At 41.4% G+C, this 19,892-nt stretch overlaps 1 protein-coding gene and 1 long non-coding RNA gene across 8 annotated transcripts in view; one reads left to right on the top strand and one right to left on the bottom strand.

Annotated features, from left to right (window-relative positions):
- The window catches only part of LOC139532138 (zinc finger E-box-binding homeobox 2-like), an 80,582-nt gene extending 64,659 nt beyond the window's left edge, over positions 1–15,923 (bottom strand). For 2 of the 7 annotated variants that reach the window (XM_071329343.1, XM_071329347.1), the window contains exons 1-2: positions 15,745–15,923; positions 14,116–14,273 (exon numbers count right to left, since the gene is read on the bottom strand). In XM_071329343.1, the coding sequence (XP_071185444.1) occupies positions 14,116–14,187 (72 nt within the window). In that variant the 5' untranslated portion in view covers positions 14,188–14,273; positions 15,745–15,923. Of the gene's footprint in view, positions 1–14,114; positions 14,274–14,395; positions 14,476–15,744 lie in introns of those variants that run through there. The other 5 variants (XM_071329345.1, XM_071329350.1, XM_071329348.1 and 2 more) reach the window with 5 other exon arrangements.
- A 395-nt stretch (positions 15,924–16,318) lies between these two features.
- LOC139532139 (uncharacterized) lies at positions 16,319–16,961 on the top strand. Its single transcript, XR_011666509.1, has 2 exons — positions 16,319–16,580; positions 16,842–16,961. It is a non-coding gene; the product is annotated as an uncharacterized lncRNA (long non-coding RNA).
- Positions 16,962–19,892: the final 2,931 nt, after the last annotated feature.

Raw genomic sequence — 19,892 nt, 5'->3', positions numbered from 1 at the left:
AAAAATACAACAAACAATCCCAGCAAGGATGTCAAACATGAGGAAAAGTACAAGAATTTGTCACATATCTGTAAAAGTTGTGGCTCGCTCGCTGAGTGCACCGGAGGTTGGAGAAAGAAGGGAGGTGTGTGTGTGTGTGTGTGTGTGTGTGTGTGTGTGTGTGTGTGTGTGTGTGTGTGTGTGTGTGTGTGTGTGTGTGTGTGTGTGTGTGTGTGTGTGTGTGTGTGTGTGTGTGTGTGTGTGTGCGTGCGTGTGCGTGTGCGTGTGCGTGTGTGTGTGTGTGTGTTGTGAGGCCAAGAGATTGATGAGCTGGGGATCTAAAGGCACATACTTGAGTAAATGTTGCCACTATCCCAGACTGACAAACTTGGGTCATATCACAAAACCTTTTTGATAAAACACCACAATCAAAAAGTGATATTGTGGGGAACGTCATGTAACATGTTATATCCCTCTCATGCCCGTGCTGACGTCACAAGGCCAGTCAAGTGATGAACACTTAGTTAATTAACAGACAACATATTCAGAAGTACAGGCCGTCAGTAGCTAGCCTGTAGTCTGCTCCTTCCGTGGATTTATCTGGAAAATCGGACTGAGGTAGTAACTGAGGCCAAGAACCTGACCATAGAGTTCTGGAACCAAACCGAATGGTTCTGGAACCTGTAAAGTCCTTGGAACCAAACCAAGTGGTTCTGGAACCTGACCAAAGAGTTCCATCCCAATGTGCGGTGCTGCTAAGAAACTGTTGGATGGAACCGGACAATGGAGAGAACTCATTGTTTTTACAACTGGACAATTCTTCCATTATCCTAATGACACACATTACCTTATTCCTTGGCCCTGCTTCTCTGATGGATTTATCTGGGGAAAAACACCTAAAAGACCTTTCAAATGCCACATGTTCCTATCTCTGGTGTTTATTTTATCAGTAGCAGCCGAGAGGAATTGCTAAAGTGATGCTAACGAAGACTGAATTCCAAATAGGTTCAGTGTTTTGCAAACAGTTTCACCTGCATGCTGGGAACAGGGAAGAGGAGGAGGATGTCAACCTCAGTTTGCACAGCCTCCGCAGTGCTGCTCCTTTTATAAATTACCTCATCAGTGACTGAAATTAACACCGATTCTTTCAGGCAATTTCTCAATTTCCAATGCTAATTACGTTTTTCTCTTTACTTTTAAATTCTGTACCACCTGTTTAGGGGGGGGGAAGACATCTTAGGCAACGGAGACGCGTTTAATCACAATTTTAATTAACCACGGTGTAGATGTAAAAAAGAAGCAATTATAATGCAGATGAATGATGATTTTCCCACATTAAATTGTTTTGTTTCTTCGTTGTGTTGATTGCATAAACACAGGCGGTGAACAATTTTTATCTACTGTAATTTTGTAATTGTTTTACGACAAAAAAAAATTGGGGGACAGACAGACTGAGTTCATCTGTTTACAGATTGTTTCATTTTGTTTAACCCTGTAATTGCTGCCAATACGTGTTTGGGTTAAAATGTAATTTTGACAAGCAGAAGCTAGGCAGCCCTGCTACTGATGTACTTAGACGGTATCAAGCCCAACACCTAATGTCTGTACACATTGTGGCATCTCTGTACACTCATCCTCTCAAGAAAAAAAAAAAAAAACGTAACTACATCTTTACCTCCATTGACCTTATCCAACTATTTAACTAAATGAAAGTCACTCTCCCGCCTCCCTCCCCTTTTACAATTGAGCAGACAGTTGCAAATAAAAGCACAGATGGGTACTACAAGAATGGACTCATAATCTTTACAGGCTCATGAAAATATCATTGGGTTTGAAGAAGACTGGTGTCTTAGAGGACATTTACCGGCTGTGTTCTCAGGAACTTGCTTTTATATTAACGTCACAAGCGCTGCCACCATAAAGACTAAAAGACATCAACATTGCAAAATTCCCCTCAAATGGTATTGTTTCTTTCGCTAAAAGCATTTGTTGGCTAACAAACTCAACTGATATAGAGATGCACCTATAAGGCAGATGTGTTTGGCACAGAGGTGAATTAGATTGACCTGAGTCAGACACACACACGGTCATGGCTTGAAATGGTGGAACCAACATACCCATTAGAGACCAGAGGACTGTTCGCATTACTGCCCACATTTGATGGGGAGAGGAGATATCTGGCATGGCTGATGGCTTTGGGCCTACAGGCCTTTCACCCTGACCTGGCTAGCGTGGTCTGCTACCGGACATCTTTTCCCCCTTCCCCTGTCTACCTTCCCCCACCTAGTTGCCTGCCTCCCCCTCCCCTTCACTAATCTCACTGCAAACAGCTTTCAGTTTGAGCAGAGACCATAAAGAGGAGGAGAGAAGGGAGGGGAGGCATCGGAGTCCTGCAGCCACAGGCAGTGCAGTGAAGCTTCTCTATGAAAAAAACTTCAGTATGAAATAGAGGGTGGGGGGGGGGGGGGCTCAAGTACAGTATGTGTATGCAACTATAATTCGTTGCTTTTGTATGGGTTTTGAAAACTGGTTCGCGAGAGAGTTTGAGCACAGTGTGTAATTCCAAAAAACAACACCAAAATCCGTAATACTGGTCATGAAAATAACCCATATATACTATGCAGTAAACACAGAACTTCTGAGCATACATCAACACTAAAATATTGAATATTTATGAGTCTCTGCTCTTCTGACTTTCCAAGAGCACCTCAAGAGATTCACAGCAACACTTGGTATATATATAATCATATCTTTGGAGAAAAGAGGCAACCCCTTTCTGAATATTAGTGGTGATGGCTAGGAGTAAACAGAGCATAAAATCCTGAGGAACTGTGACAAGGCCCATATGCACGCAGACAATACCAGGCCAGCATCTCCATGCCTTTGTTCCCAGCTTAACAAAACTCTGCCGTCACACCACTTTGACTCAATGCTGCCTGTCGAACGGCCATCAACCCGTCAGGCCCTGGCTGTCACATGCAAAGCTCACAGAGAGAGAGAGAGGGGGAGTGAGAGACAGAGAGAGGGGAGAGATGGAGAGAGGGCAAGAAAGAGAGATTGAAAAAAAAAGACGTGAGAAAGTGTCATACTTCTCCCAGGCTCTATGGCTGTTAAAGGGGGAAATACATTTTAAGCATGTGTGCATAGGAACGATAAAAAAAAAAAAAAAGAGAACATACAAGAAACAATGATAGTCACCTAGATCTTTGACTTCCCCTTTAATAAGAATATATGTTAAGAGGATTTCAACTCTTGCTCCTTAGGGGATTTGAAACATTTTACAGTCGAATTTCCGTCCTGCTTTGTGATGTCGCAGAGACAGAATTGGAGCAGTGCGGAATCACTAAAAGTTTCATCAAACAAATCCTTATCTCGATTTCTCTAAGGGGTATAGAGGAGAGTAATTCAAGACGATAACGGTACTGCTCATCTGTGTCCTGCTACATCCCATTTCTATGTAACTCGGGCGATTCAAGGTGCTACAATTGCACTTGTTCTCTCTCTTTGTGTGTATGTGTGTGAGTGTGCGTGCGTGTGTGTGTGCGTGTGTTTGCACGTGCACGTGTGTCTGTGCATGCATGTGTGTGAGTGTACAACTTTGTCTGATGCACAGAGTAACTCTGAAAGCCTGACGCTCAATATCCACTACTGCACTCACTCACTGAGTGATTTTTAACCTCAGCAAAATCATCCATTGCACTAAACCAATTTTTCCAAGTCACTATTCCAGCCAAGCAACAAATGTTTGTACTCAAATCCATCCCCCCCAAAACCCAATAAAAGACAACACTAAAGATGGCCATTACCACAGAGATTTGGAAGCAGAGGAGAAAAAGGGAAGAAAAAGGTAGAGAAAAAAGGCCTCTCATCCCTTCATCCGCCTAACTTTGCGCCCATTACCCCTGTGACCTAGCTCGCTCAGGGCCCTTTTCTCTCGCTTCTCTCCTCCACCCTGGCCAGCCAGGGAGAGATTTGTCTCACCCTCCCGCCCTGCCACTGTCAGTTCCCTGTCTCTTTCCCCGGTCCCTACCCTGGCTGTCAGGTTCTGGCCTGCCAATTTCAACTTGAAGCTTGACTGAGCTGATTTGATGCAAATACCTCAGGGGAGAATCCTGAAACTGATGAACAGTTATGTCAAGTCGATTTTGCACCGTTGGGAAAAGGTAACCTCTGCGTCGGAGAGGAAGAAAAAAACACAACAAGGTTAAAGAGAGAGAGAGAGAGAGAGAGTCGCTTTTGGTGCACATGTAATAGCGCCCGGCTCCACGTCCCCCCGCCGCCCCGTGTCCCCTCGCTGCCTCTTACCGCTCCTCAGAAATGGTAACTGTCAGTAGAAGTACTAATTGCAGATGTGCCAAGCTGCCGTTATAATAAAATCAGAGGCAGTGTGGACATTAAAAATGGCTGCCTCATTTGCGAGACTGCTGAAAAGGTAGGCATAACTGAATATTTCATGACTTTAATTACTAAGGAATATTCCTTTCCGGCAGTATGGAACGAGTGTTGCTGTAACTAATTATGAAAAGTAATAACATTAGAGATCATGTGATTGCCAGTTTACAAGGTAGCCTACTCGGCATGTTGAGATACTATAATATCCCAGACCCATATAATATTAGAATACATACAGGGAAAACCTCTCTGTTTCTCACACTCTCTCTCCCTCAACCTCACCACCTCTCCACGTGTCCCTGCCATTTGAATGAAAACCGACAGAATATCGAGAGACTTTCTCCTCCTACACATTTTCTTAACAAAGCCCTGATGCAACCAGGTACCTGGACCGTGAAGTGCAATTTGATTAATCCTTTAATTCACAAGACTAAACACCTGTGTGGCTCTAACCGAACTTCCGCGTTACCAGCCATATATTTACACAACTTCATCATCCTGACTCCCTGTGATGTCAGCGGCTCAGTTCGATACGACTCTGCCCGTACATTATTCAGCTATGCTGCTGCCAATGGCACATCGCAGGAGTAATGTACGACCACTGATATGGCCGTGGAGAGAAGGAAAGTACAAGGTCTGCTTTGATGGGCATGCTAATACTAATACCCCTAAGTAGTAAGAATAACAAAGTGATGGAGAATTTATCTCAGGAATGTTGGAACAAGACGCTGGAGTGATAAGAGTGAATCTTCCTTTGGGTAGGAAAGCAGGGAGTAGCCAGTAATTACTGACGGCTGGGGTCGAGCCTGGACTTACAGAGGGTAAACAGTCAGTGATAGTGCAGGTAGAGGCTAGGGTAGTCTAGGCACCGAGTCAGCCCAGGCCTTTTTTAGCCGCAACTAGTCCCAACCCCAGCCCCAACCCTAACCTTAGCCCTCCACCCCTACCCCATTCCCAGCAATATACCCTAGCCCTCAACCCCAGCCCTTTTCTCCTAACCCTGCCTCCACCCCATGGCTCTGGTCCTGTGTGTCAGAAAGGCTGAGGACAGGCCTGTCGGTGTGATTATCCTCCAGCTACCTGAGGAGGTGTTTGTTTGACATTGGTGTTTGACAGCGGCGGGACGCAGGCCGTTCAGTGGGGGCTCCATCGCCAGTCAGAACCTATTAACACAAGAATTCACCTCTGAGTTTTTACAAGGCCAGACTGGTTCTCACACTATCTTTACACGTGTCCTTACTACCGATGACATTTAAAGGGGGGCGGTGTGTGTTTTCTTCTCTCGTCTTGGCTCACTTTTACCAAAGGTTAAATGTATGTTTGAATAACAAGGGGAAATGTAATTTCATACAATTTCCTCTATTGCTGCAGCGTTCAGTTAAGAGCTCATTTGATCAAGCGATAAGATGAAAGCATTTAAAGTGACAAAAATGTGGTGCTACAAATGACTGAATCTGCACGGCAATCAACTGCAATTGCATAGAAATAACAGTGGCACGGCTACCTTACATAATATTCTAAATGGACCCAGTATGTCCTTAATCAAGACAGACACAACCTTCTCCATTTCCAACCAGGCAAAGGTAGGAAAGTAGAAAATCTCTCTAGGTGACTTGGCTTCCAAATGATTCAAACAAATGAAAGGAAATGACCTGGAATGAGGCAACATGTTCTATTAGGTGTTATTAAGGGTAATAGTATAACAGTGTAAAACGCATTGAGTCATATGTGAAAAAGTCCTACATTTCCAAATGTCATGATACCTTAATCTGACAATCTCTTATTGATTGTCCCATGTGTCCATGACCTTGCCAGAAGTGCTCTTCCACCCGACAATCAAACATACAGCAAAGCGTGTGTGTGTGTGCGTGCGCGCGTGTGTGTGTGTGTGTGCATGCATTGTGGTCAGACCTGGTGAAAAAAACAAAATCTACCAACTTCAGAGGATCAAACAGGAAACTGAGGAATAGCTTTTAGCACTGTTTTTCCATAAAGGTGACAACTTTGAACATGCAGATAACGAACAGTGGACCGAGAAATACAGTGCCATTCATACACTACCAACCACATCAAAAGCCATCTGATCAGATAAAGAGCCTTTTATTTTCTAGTGTTGCTACCTTCCTTTTTAGCTTTTTAGTAGACCCCCTCCCCATCCCTGACAGCAGTATGGAGCGCTATGCTCTTAGTCATTATCATTAGCACACCAATATTTCTATAGGCCATAATACAGTCATTATTGAACTTGCAGAATACATGCTGTTGAGGCTATGGGGGATGTGGAGCAGCCACAAATGTCATGCATGTGGGCACTATACTTACTCACTCATGAGCCAAATCCAGATGTATATTGTAAGAGGACAATCAACAGGATGGGATATTTTCATTGTGATTTCCATTGTATTTCTCTTGTTCTGAAGCACAGACGGTGCATTGCGAGAACCGCCGAGTTGCTGTGTATTACGCTGACTGTAAGTCACATGCAAAACATCATAATGAAATGTAAGATTATGTGCACAAAACCCGGTGCCTTTAAACTTGTAATTGTCTTAATTAAGAAATCGAAATGTTAGTTCACACCTGCTATGCAACCTGTCGCGAGTCATATCATGTGTACCTTGCAAATAGGAAAGTTGACACGTGGAACATTTTGACAATCACACGCAAGCCATTGTAAACAACTAGATGTGTGCAAACAGTGGGATGGGAACCGAATGGATGGGCCGAATAAAGACTTCGCATTTTCACTTGAGAAAATGTCAAATGAGGCATGATATTTTTCTAAAATGTATTTTTCTCACCCAATGCATAAAACATTGTGGGCTTAGGATAAGGAAGTACACAGAAAAATCGAAAGCCCAAATGCATGCAATTATTTGCCAGTCCACTGAAGTTTCAATTTCAGTGTTTGCCTTGTGTCTGTATCACACACACACAGAAAAAAAGGAAAAGGAACGAACGAAAGAAAGAAGAGAAAGACATTCGACTGTAATATTTTCCAACTTCAGTTGTGTGTGAGTTCACATCACCTTACAGGGGAGTGGATATGAACTGTCAAATTACAAGAGGACGGTGACAGAGACGGGCTTAGAGGACGAGTCACGGCGGAACGGCGCTGCAAACACCTTTAATTCTGTCACTTCTCCTCCATCGTTCAATCTTTCACACCCGCGAGTCCTCACACACACACAACCTGAACTACGGACAACACACACACAACCAAATACAGCATGATATGATCCAGCGCAGGACAAAGAATTAGAGGTGGATAAAGTGAACCCGGGTCTCAAATCAAGTCAAACTTAAGACTTAAGCCTCATCAAAACATTAGCAAATGTCTATTCGCTTTAAGCATTATGATAATTGAGACATTAAATCAACATATTAAGCCCAGGGGCTTGAGGACTGCCTTCTCATTGGCTATGATTCATGCATTTTTCTTAGTCACTGATGACGCAAGAAACTCAGCAGTACTACTTGCATTCTGTGGTCCTCAGCAGTGACATATGTAAGCAGCACAGAAGACATTGCCAGCAGAACACCAACTAGAGCTGAAGCTATTGCAGAGGGAAGGAATTTCAGCTATAATGATGGGTTGGCTATTCTATAAAGCCAAGCGAGTCCCCTATCCAAGATCTCGCAGCTTTTCCACACAAAAAATACCAAGCAGAACATGGAACAGGCTGTCCCGACTCTTTACTTCAGAAAACGTACATAAGAAGAAGGCATCGGAAGGGAGAGAGGGAAAGTTTTCAACAGAGCTGAGAAAATGGTCCATGCATGAGAAGAGCAGAAACCTGAACTGTCCAAGTAAAGAGTGAGTGTGTGTCCACAAAGAGTTAACCACTTCCCCTGGTATCGAAGCATGGGTTAATATCACGCCTGCCTAGTAAAGAATTATCCCTGTACCTCTCGGAACAAAAGACTCCTTTTGCAAACAGACTCCTACTTTCCCCCAGTGTCCAAAGGTATTTGCTGAAGTAAATCTGTCTAAATCCCGGTTAGCTTGGGAAAGGGGGAAGGTGTACTAATAACCATTTTTTTTTTCTTAAAAAAAAGTTTGGGTTGGAAAATAAAAGAAAGAATATGGAATTCATATCACATGATGCATTTCAAGTTGTAGGCTGAAGCATCCCCCCCTTTGAAAGCTTGGCAACGGATTTGCATACATGATTCTTTAGTCTGATTGAGAGAGAGGAGAGAGAAGAAATAGATCTCACGACACAATAAAGATATCTCGCCAACCAACTTAAGAGAAGAGTGGAGGCATTGCGGTTAAACTTTGGTCCAGATTTCTAGGAGGGGGGGGGGACCAAATCTAATCTTAAAGTAGAAAGAGTACTGAGCTATAAAGTAAAGAGAAACAAAAATGGCAACTCTGTTTGAACGGGTTTTTATTTTAATCTCACAACACAACTACTAAACTTTTCTCAGTAAACCCGGCATAGTGTATCAACTGACATGATACTTTGAAAGATCACAATGCAACAACTCCAGAAATAGTCTCTCCTATTGACCTCGTTCACACCTGCTCTTCTGGTGACATACAAAACACACATCCACAAGGAATCCCTACAATATCATGTGAGAATGCAAATTGACAAATAACAGTAGACATAAGCACTGCTTTGCGCTCCAATTCTTATTTCAAAATGGACAAAAAAGAAACACCCCTAAAAAGTAATTGTGTCTGAACACACCTGCTCCTAGCTAGTACAGACCTCTTGAGTTAGAATCTGATCCGTCTCAGACACGTTTTCATGTTTTTTTCTTTAAGTGTGAGAGTGAGTGTCCATGAATAGTACAGGCATGCCATCTCGTAACACTATCTGACCGTCAGGAGGGCCAGGCCTACCCCGGTAGAGTAGGAGCTATATTAGGCTAGTAACCAGGGGACGCCCAACAAACAGCCACAAACACCTAAGTTATTTTGCTCACCACCCACCCTTCTGCCATTTTTTTTAGTTTTTTTTTTGCTATTGCTCTCCTTTCTTGCTTTCCTTTTTTCCCCCTTTTCATCTCGGCCTTTCTGATGCTGAATGCAAATGTAGCCTGCTGGCGGAGAAAGGGCTGAATTGTGATTAAGAAGAAGAAGAGCTCCTTTCTTTGTTCTCCCCTCGGGGGATGTTTACTGGGAGAGACACGGCGGATCAGATATGAAAGACATTCAGGTCAGCATTGATGTGAGCGAAAGTGAAATCGTACCTAAGGCATTCCAAAGACCGCGGTGTCAGGGGTTCAGCTAGCGGTGCCTCTGCTGTGTGTGTTCTCCCCCGTTAGGCGAAAATATCTTCATAAGCCAGAGAGGGAGAAAAAAATAGAGAACCCAAAACAAAAAAATAAAATGGGAAAGATTTTTTTTTTTAAACAGACAAAATTTTGGGGATAAAGTTGCGTATCGGTGTCCGACTGTAGAGATGGTGATGTTCTGTCCAAATCAGAATAATCTAATACTGCATGAATCTGGTTCATCACAGCAAACACAACATGTGTTTGTGGCTGAATGTGATGTTAAGGAGATCTATGTAGTTTTGAATTAACTAAAACCTTTACTAAATCGAAAGTCACCACACTAGGCAATGGAATGAATATATATATATTTGTATTACTCCTGGAAGTTCTGAAATCTAACAGGTAGAGATCCGGTAACACAAAGTGTTCAGTGGTGTACGTCCGACTACCGTAGTTTGAGCCGAAGGATATATTTAGCTTATGATGACCCCCGTTTGATAAAGAATTATAAACATCAAACTACAGTGATGCATCAACCAAACTGTATCTGCTTGATAAGGGTGAAAAGGGCAACAAAGGTCTCGCATAACGACATGCCAGAAATCAGGATCAGGATGTTGTTTTTGGAAAAGTGCACAAAAACACACATCCTCAGACATGCTGTATCTACCATTACCAGATACCATCAGTCTATGAGTCTTAAGTAAACAATCTAATAATACCTCATCATATGAAATAGCTTTTCTAAAAACCCTGAGTCTGTCTGGACACCTCATGCCTCACCACTGTCACTGCTGCCATGCGAACAGTGCAGGCCCCTGCCCGAAAGGAGATCATTTCTTGCTGGCTCGTAATATCTGCAGTAATTATTTCACTTGCTTAAACAAAATAATCCTTCTCTAAACACTGATGCACCACGGCAACACAGACTTTCCATTTTTGCCCGAGTGAAAAAGCCATCAGGAAAGGTAACTAGCTTTGGCTGCTTAGACAATTGCACCCTTGTGGGAATGGCAGCATGAATGGTACAGTGGACACCCCAGCACTATTGACGTTATAAACATGTAAATGAAACACATTACGACTGACAATCAATTGTCCGTGAGCGCCAGCGAACCTGCCCTCCTTTTCCCTGTGACAGCAACAAAATAGTGCCTACCTTGGGAAGAGGAACAATTTGTGAAAAGGGAAAGGGGGGGGGGGGATTTTTCTCTTCGACTGGGGAGTAAATGCACCTTAAAAGCAAATGAATAATAGAGATGGACAAAATGTTTAGACTGGAAGGAATCTGCCATTGTTTGGGCTGAAAGCAGGGCTGAGGCTAAAGAATTAGTAGCACTCCTTTATATCTTTAGCGTGAATGCACACAGGCTTTTATAATCACATTCACAGCATTGTATTAAACTATTGGAGCCAGAGAGAGAGAGAGAGAGAGAGACAGAGAGAGAAGCTGGAAAGCTTCTTTTTTTTTTATATACCTTCAATTATGTAATCAATATATTCTGGAGCATGGGAACGTCTATGGAGAGGCTTTCTGTTGATTGAAAATGTACAGGTCTTTGTATTGTATTACAGGAAATATCAGACAAACGGACCTTTGGGAAAACTGAATGTCTACGTTTATATTTGAAACTTCCCCTGAAAAAAGTGGTGCCATTTTTATGTACCGCCTCGTAAAATGGCACCACCCAATACAAGCGAAACCACATAACACACACAGCTCCAGCATTACTCCAGAAGTTGAACGTAAACAAAATAGATGAGCGGGAGATACTGATCAGTACCACTGGCTGTCATTCCCCTAGCAAATGTCTCTTTACCCATACTGAGAGGGCAATAGAAATGTGGAAACGGAAAGTGTGCCATTCAAAAGTACTCATTTTTAACAGTATTGATTGACTAATCAAGTTAGAGGGGAAAAGGTTTGTGGAGTACTTTGCCAGCTGTACTTATAAACACACAGTGAGGTAGAGCCCCACAGCTGGGTCTGACTTGCAACACCTGGGAAGGCAGGCAGAGAGAAAACTCCAACAAAACTACAGGGTTGCCAATATCACGTTGCACCGAACTGTGAGATTGACTTTACACTCTTTAACTCTGGATGTGATAAGTATGTACAGTATCATATGTGGGCCTATAGAATCACACGCCAAAGTTCTGTTATCAACAAACAGCGAAGCCAGATACCACCATGCATGGCTAGAAAAGCATTATTACCTACTATAATGTGACCAAATAACCTAATCTGAATGAAATTGACCTGGAATTCCAGAATCTCACTCTAAGGTCAGAATACTGGCTATAAAATTTTGCAGTAAATGTGAATCAAAATGTTGAAATCCGACTAAAAAATATTCTATAACTACAGAGAAATGTCTTCTGGATAACATGACAAACGATCATGCGTAAAATAATTTATTTTTTCTACCCATATAGTAAATAAATAATTGACATCATCGATCTATCAATATTCAAAATATTTCAATTGATGGTCTATGTTTTCTGTATTGTTTACTGCATTCAAGTAATCTCAGTATGTAGGCTATCGACCTGATAAGGATCCTCATATATAGCCATATAGTGGTGTTATCTATCGGCCAGACACACAAGCTCAGCTCCTATGACATCTCTCCATGCATCCAGGGGAGAAAATAAAATCCACTCTGTCTGAATAGCTCAACCACAGCATTCCCAAAGGGAGAGAGCTATTGAAGGCATCTCGTGACGAGAAAATGTAAATAGGGGGGCAACTCCGTGATCACAATGGCATATTTAAAAAATATGATAGAATCAAGAATGCCGAATTTCTACTTGCTCAGTCAGCCTATTATATGTGCACACTGCACACCACATCAGCACTGAGGGGGAAGCGACTAAAATACCATGCTAATTATTTTTGCATTGAGAGTGTGTGAGGCTGCTTGCTGCTGTTTCATAGAGGGAACTTGAAAGGATTCTTCTTTCTGACAAATGCAAATGTCAATCATCAGGTGTGTGTTGGTCAGAAAACACTTACTTGAATGGAGTGTTTTAAAGTAATCCAAACTTTTGTTTACTGGAACAGGTGGGAACTGGTGCTCAGAGGCAAGAAAGGAGGCAAGAACACTCCTATCTCCTAAAAACTACAGCGAAAAGGGGAACTTACTTTCACTCCTATCTTTTGTTATTCAGAACCACAACAAGCTTGAAGCAACGCTTGTAATTGTCAATGACTCTCCTTGTATTGATTGTACGAAATCAATACACAACATTTAATAAGGGAAAGAGCCACATAAAGGGAGACATTTCACAAGTACAAGCAAAATTCATACGCACTTGATAATGCCACTTTGTACAACAACAGAGACTGAAAATACCAGGTACAAAATAAAATGCTAAGCATTCCCGTGTAAGAAAAGATCTCGGGACCCAGACATGTGGTGATGCTGGATTTACTTGTGCACGGGGTGTATTGTAGTCTACAGTCGACAAAAGGGAAAGGGACAAACGTATATTCCCTACGAAAAGCCATCCACGACATGGTTCAATAACTCCAACGTGTAACACAGTTCGGTGGGTTGACAAACAGTTGACAATAGAGTGACAAACGTATCCTTCACCGCTATTTGCTCCATACAAGCACTTTATATTGCTAATAATAAAAGAAATAACACGAGACACACCACCGGTCAATATCACCATCTTAGCGCACATGCCATCATATTTGTTTATAATAAATTAGTAAACTAAGCTACTACAGCATGTTCACAGCGAATTGTCCCCACATGTTCTGTTTCATATTCTTGTCAGTTGCCAACGGTGTGGGACACTAATCATTCCTTACTAAAAGGGGACAATGTTTCGAGAGAAGGTAGATTTAACACTGTAACAAATAATTTGGGTACAACGCGAGAACTAAACATACCAATAACGTTTAGACATATACAAACGAATTACATTACTGGCATAATATACTCAGAAGTGTGAGAATCTAAGCAATGTGTAGCATAAGAACAAACACTTGATGGAAAAAATGTTCAAACAACTAAATCTACAGGTACGTGAACTACAGAACAGCAAAAAAAAATCAGTCCTCATCTAACGGGTTTGTCTTGGTGGACAATAAGGGACTTCGCGACTGAACCGTTATATGGGCAGGGAAACTTTGTGAAATTCCTCTCACTGCTACTCAGTCTTTTCGCGCAACGATAAACTCTCAACTTATTACAACTTCCGTCAAATCGTCTCTGTAAAAATTACGAAATGAGCAAAGACGTTGTGCTCCTAATTTCACAATGAAGGAAAGACAGTCCCGCCTGTGTACACAGTACAATATGGACACATTACGCATTATTTCCCAGTTAGAAGTGTCCCTTTATTTCCTATGAGACGAGAGCAGAGAAAAAACACGCATTTGGTCATTCGTAGCCAGCCCCTCTGAACCACAGTCACAGTGACAACATTACAGCTCTAGATCCACAACAAACATATTTTGCAAATGACAGTTTGTTATTTTTCATGTATCTTCTTACCGTTTTTCCTTCTTGGGTTGGCTTGTTTTCGCCTCTTACACCTGGGGCCATCCGCCATGATCTCGTGCTTCATTGATAAGAGTGGATCAGATGGCAGCTCGCATGGACTCGACTCCTTGAATCAGCAGCAGCAGCAGCAGCAACACGCAGGCTCAATATCTAACAACCAAACACAGGCAGCAACAATGTGGGTACACTGGACTGACTAGGAGAAACGATTTAAATATCAGGCGCTAAGTAAAACAGAAAATATTACAAAACCCAATATACACATTTTATACCTATGCTAGAGTACGATAAGGGGTCGATCAATGTATTGTTGAACTGTATAATGCCAGTGATCGGGATGATGATAAGTGGAAGTGAACATGACGACGGGGAAGGAGAGGAGGCAGAGAAAGGGGGAGACAGGGAGTTGCACCTTCAGTATGAGGCATAATTCACTAAGACATGGCCGTGCTGGGTTAAACACGCGTTATACATTCTGTTAATTCAAACAAGAAAAGTTTTACCATTGATCATTTTCTTTCTTTTGTGCTGTTTTCATTTTATGTTCTGCTTCGATATAAAAAAAAATAACTCGTATACCGCAAACAGTAGTGTGTGTGTGTGTGTTTTTTTTTTTAAATTGAGAGTAACCTATATTGATGATGACAGAGGCAAGGTTAAAGTTATGAGTTCAACAATAGGCTTTGTGTCAAATGTAAATATCACAGGGTTGAAAGAAGAGCAATTTCACTCCGCTAGGCCTATATCACTTACAACACAAAACAATAAAAATGAAAGATGATACAAAAAGCTATGTTGTGAAATACGTAAGGCTAAATGCATAAATGTAAATGTACTCCACAATTAATTTACGAAAATTACTACATTTGTTCGTTTAAGATACATTTTAGATAGCATGCATATTTTACGTTTTAGGCCTATCATGCTGAAAAACGTACATACATAAATAAGTAAAAACAGACAAAACATGAAAACATTCATGCTTTCAATGGACTAATCGTGCAAAATGAGTGGGTTAAATTCTGCCAATGGATTGTATTACTATGGGGAACGACCCACGACAGGAAAAAACAAATAAACACACAAAAACTAACAAATACCACAAAATGATGTGTCAACAAAAATACAATTATCCAGACAGGATTTGAAACATATTACAGCTATCTGAACAAAATAATGTAAATGACGTTGATATGATAAGCGAATATTTACCATATTGTGAGACACACAACTTCTACTCTACGAAACCAAAAGATACAGAAAGACACTAACAAGAACGAGTTGGATACAAAAGGGTGCGTGCTTGGCTCGGTGAAAGTGAATCCAAAGCTGAATAAGACCGGGCTTGTTTTTTTGTTTTTTTCTCGTGGTTTTTCGGCTCGAAGAGTAGGCTTTTCATCAAATTCTATAAAACTGCATCTTCTCTGTTGGAACGCAATTTCAAGCCTAGATACTTAAAGCGCACCTCTACCTCATCCACCTGTGCAGGTAGAGAAAGTTTAAAGTGAACGCAATACTATAGCACCAAAGCCCTTATAAAAGCTCTAAGTCGCAATCTCTAAAATTATAAATGACCTATTTTATAAAGGTTATTAGTCGAGGTAAAGAAATGGACACATACCTGATTTCGTATAGTAGTATCTTTTCGGTTGACTTCGGTTGTAGTGATAACACAAGACTGCAGCGTTAAGCAATTGCGGAGAGAAATGTGCAGGGATCCTTGCAACGATAATAAAGCCTTAGAAATAGTGGTTCGGAAGGACCGTTATTCCTGCTAGGGCAGGTTAGGACTGATCTCTTTCAGACACTCCAGGAAACAAACCTGGGGACGGACTGACGTGTTACGCCTCTTCTAATGACATTTTTTTTCTTTTTCTTTTCTGTAATACGGAGGAGAGGAGAGAACCAACCCTGGGACACGCGCCACCTGTCTTCACGGGAGGGGATAATTGAGCAGGACCAAACGTGAGCATATTTTGGTAAACGTGATACGTTTTTTTTCTCTCTCCCAGGCTGTTTGATCCGAGTGAAATGAACTGTGACTGTCGGACTATGACTACCACGTATAAGCAGCCGAAGAAGCAAGAATATTATCCGGAAGAGAAGAAAAGTTGGAACACTCTCATATTCAACCCACACGACCACAACTGAAAGGGGGGAAAAGGACCAAAATGATAGCGTTGCAAGTTCGACTGACTCGCACACATACCAGGGATGAAAGAGTAAGGGTTGCAGAGTGTTAAGGAAGTGAGCATCAGCGGTTTGGGTTGTTAATGTTTTATATTTGTAAACGTTTATTTATTTGCCTCTATGGACGTGCGTTTATTTTTACTATCGTAATAACCACTGTGAGTGGAGCATGTATAACGGCGCATGACGCATGCACCTACAAGAGCGACAGAGATGTGTATATTGAGGTGTTTCTCGCACGTGCCAGGTGGAGTCAGGTGCGTTCAGGTACTTTAATTGAAGTTTTCCCTGCGTGTTTTAAACAAAGTGTATGTGAACTCATCACTCTGACCAGGATTGAAAGACGTCAAGTGTGTACTTTATTCCTTTTTTTCACAGGTGTTATTCAAGGTTATATCGACCAAAATATTTCACTCTATTGCAACTATATGCCATGGTTATTACTCCAATTAAGGTTTCTCTATTTGATTTATTCATGTATTTCCTTGTGATGCTGTTGTTTCTATTTCTGTCTGTCTCTCACTATAGATGGAGAGGGAGGCTCCACCTTTGCAACGCTGTGATTGGTTATGTAAATAAAGTATTATATTTTCTATCCTGTCCTATGCACTTATCAACTGTATGGATAATTAAATCATCAATCAAGAGGCTCGACTGTTTGATGCCTTTGTCCAAAGCCAATCAGATTCCAGAGAACTCGGAAGCACAGCTCGAGAGGAAAAGGTGCTCAACATCTGGCATTAAATATTCCAAAAGGCGGTCGGTATAGACAGCACAGCTGAAAATAGATTGATATTCGAGTATTTTTCAATATTTTTATCTGCAATTAATTTGAATGAATTATATATAATTGTATTAATTACGATTATGATTATTATTAAGAATATTCATATATTTTTTTATTTGTAATATTGTGATTATTATGTTTATTATTACACGTACAGTATTGTGTTTATTTGTAGCATGCTACTCTATTTATGTTGCACTGTTATATTTTCATTAGGTAGGTATGTACAAAATAACTTTGTTGTCATTTATGCAGCTGTTATTGGTCGCAGCCAGGTGATAGTGCGTTACAGACTGCTTACCGCTTTACTGCAGCTGGTAAGTAGGCTACTCCAAACTCAAGTTTTGCAGCTCCACGGAGTAATCTGCTTTGTGTGTTAATGTTATGTACAGCATGTGTGTGAGATTAAGACTGATGTAGTCGTGCGATTCGCTTCCGATTTTGACAGCAAATAATAGCCTGCAATTGCATGCCAGATAAAGACGCAAAGTCATTCATTTTAAGTGCGCACTGAATGTATGTCAAGCAAGTGCATGGTCTCTGTCTGACTTGCCAAATCCCTCTGTGCTGCCGCTCAACAACTGGAGCGGTGTCCCTGCTCATTCATTCCCGCGCGCTCTGAGTGACACCGCTCCTTGCTTCCAGCTTGAATATTTTATACAAACATATACAGCGTGAAAAGGGATTACTGACGATAGTTGACCTATAGGGGGACCTTAGAGTTAATGAATCTGTTAATTTAATTGAGAGGAAACACAACACACTCTTGTGGCTCTAGAAAGCAAGTGTCTTTAATTTTACGTGCCATGTTTGCTGGTATGAATTATATCAATACAGCAAATATATATCCTTTGTCAGTTTTATCATTACTTATGCATTTAGCAAGGAATCAAATATGACTGTTTTATGAAGCAGTAAACACATATAGTCTATGTCAATTTCAACTAGGTTGACATTTAAATGATCATGTGGTGCAACAATAAAACTGTATAGCTTATATCCTATGCACCACAGAAACAGCATTGGCCCATGGTTTATAACATAGTGTTGCAGTACAGAATACACAGTGGAATCAGTAATGATCCTGGTATTTAACCTGGTAGTTATTCACCCAGTCAACTGGTCTACACACCTGTCAGGTACAAGGATTCTAGCGTTAAAATACACTGCACTAATATATTTAACAAGTGAGGATTGCAAAATATGTCAAAATATGTACTGACCGTTTAGGGTCCCGAAATCATCCTCGTCAGGTGGAACATATTTTGAAAGAAAAAGGGGTTGAAGGTGGAGGATGATGACTGAAGCCAAGACCTTTTTTTTTCTGCCACACAGAGAACAGACGGTGACTCCGTTCAGTTAATAGACTACACTGCTGAAGCACACTACGGTTCATGATTGTATCAGGCGCCAGATGTTACCTCTCACCTGCTATAACAGTATCATAAGCATAACACGTCGTTTCTTTGTATACCAATATGACGTTTTATCCGACCGTTGCCAAGATAACTTGTCGGGTAAAAGTACAGCAGTTACACAAATCCTAGTCTATTGTATAATTACAAAACCAGCCACAAATTATTCTATTTTCCAAAGATATATAATTGATGTTGTCCTCCCCATACAGTCGCATGGAAACACAGCTATCTTGGGATTCCAAGTCCCTGCAGGACTGCTGTTCTGTGCTGGGAAAGGAGCAGCTATCGTGGTGGAATTGCTCCCCTGAAATGTTACATCTGTGCTAAAACTTAGGAGGAGGAGAATGCACAGGTGGTGGTGGGAAAATAATCTAATGGAATGGAATCCCCAAACTAAATAAGAGAGGGGGATGAGAGGAGGAGGAGGATGAGAACAGGACTGTGTCATTTCCTGTACATGAGAACATACCCCAAAGCTGCTCTACATTTCACTGTTTTAATGTCGCCCCTAAATAAGTACACAAACCACAAGTATGGTATACGGTACATCACGGTAAGTACGATTTATGTCGAAGATAATTTAACGTCTTACATAAAGTATGACTACATATATCCTATATACCGCTGACAGCGTCTAACAACGACGGTGAGTATACAGTATGTCTGAGGCCCTAAACATACAGTTGACAGCCTTCTAAAGATGTTGGGTATACAGTACAATGTATAAGGGCCTAAATGATAATGGTGTGACACAAAGCATCTTCTTTACCAGATCACATCTATCCCTCTAGTTTGTTTTTAACCCTCCCTCTCTCTCCCGACACTACAATCACCACAACAACATCGACTGTAGGTCTCTCTATGGGACCCGTTCTGTGATATTTTGATCCCACTGCTGTAGATAGCTGTCGATACTATGCCATTTAATGCTCCACCGTTGCTCGCAGTGTAACAGAGTGAAGAACGTGAGAGATTGATGGACAATTAGAGAACAGAGGCGACCGTGTGTGTGTGTGATCTTCGAGGAGAAGTCTCAAACACGGAAAATTAATTTAGTTTACATTCGCTACAGGCCTTACAGGCAAATGAGCACTTCTCCTTTGCTTGTGCTTTTCTCAAAAACACTTCAGATGTTTCTCGGTGTATATAAAAGAAAGTGAGACAGAGAGAGAGAGAGGAGAGAGAGAGATCGCAAAGTAACAGAACAGATTGCTTCGAAGCAAAAAGCTTACATCAGAAACATATAGATTTTTCTTCTGTTAGTTGCTCTTGTTAAAATCAACAGTGTAAGTGCATGGTGACTCTCTCTGAGACTGTGAACAAAAAGCTGACGTCAGAAACGTATAGATTGTTCTTCTGTTGGTTGCTCTTGTT

Source organism: Salvelinus alpinus, chromosome 10 (assembly GCF_045679555.1).
Source record: "Salvelinus alpinus chromosome 10, SLU_Salpinus.1, whole genome shotgun sequence".
NCBI classification, from domain to species: domain Eukaryota; kingdom Metazoa; phylum Chordata; class Actinopteri; order Salmoniformes; family Salmonidae; genus Salvelinus; species Salvelinus alpinus.
This window is presented reverse-complemented; position numbering and strand designations above follow the sequence as displayed.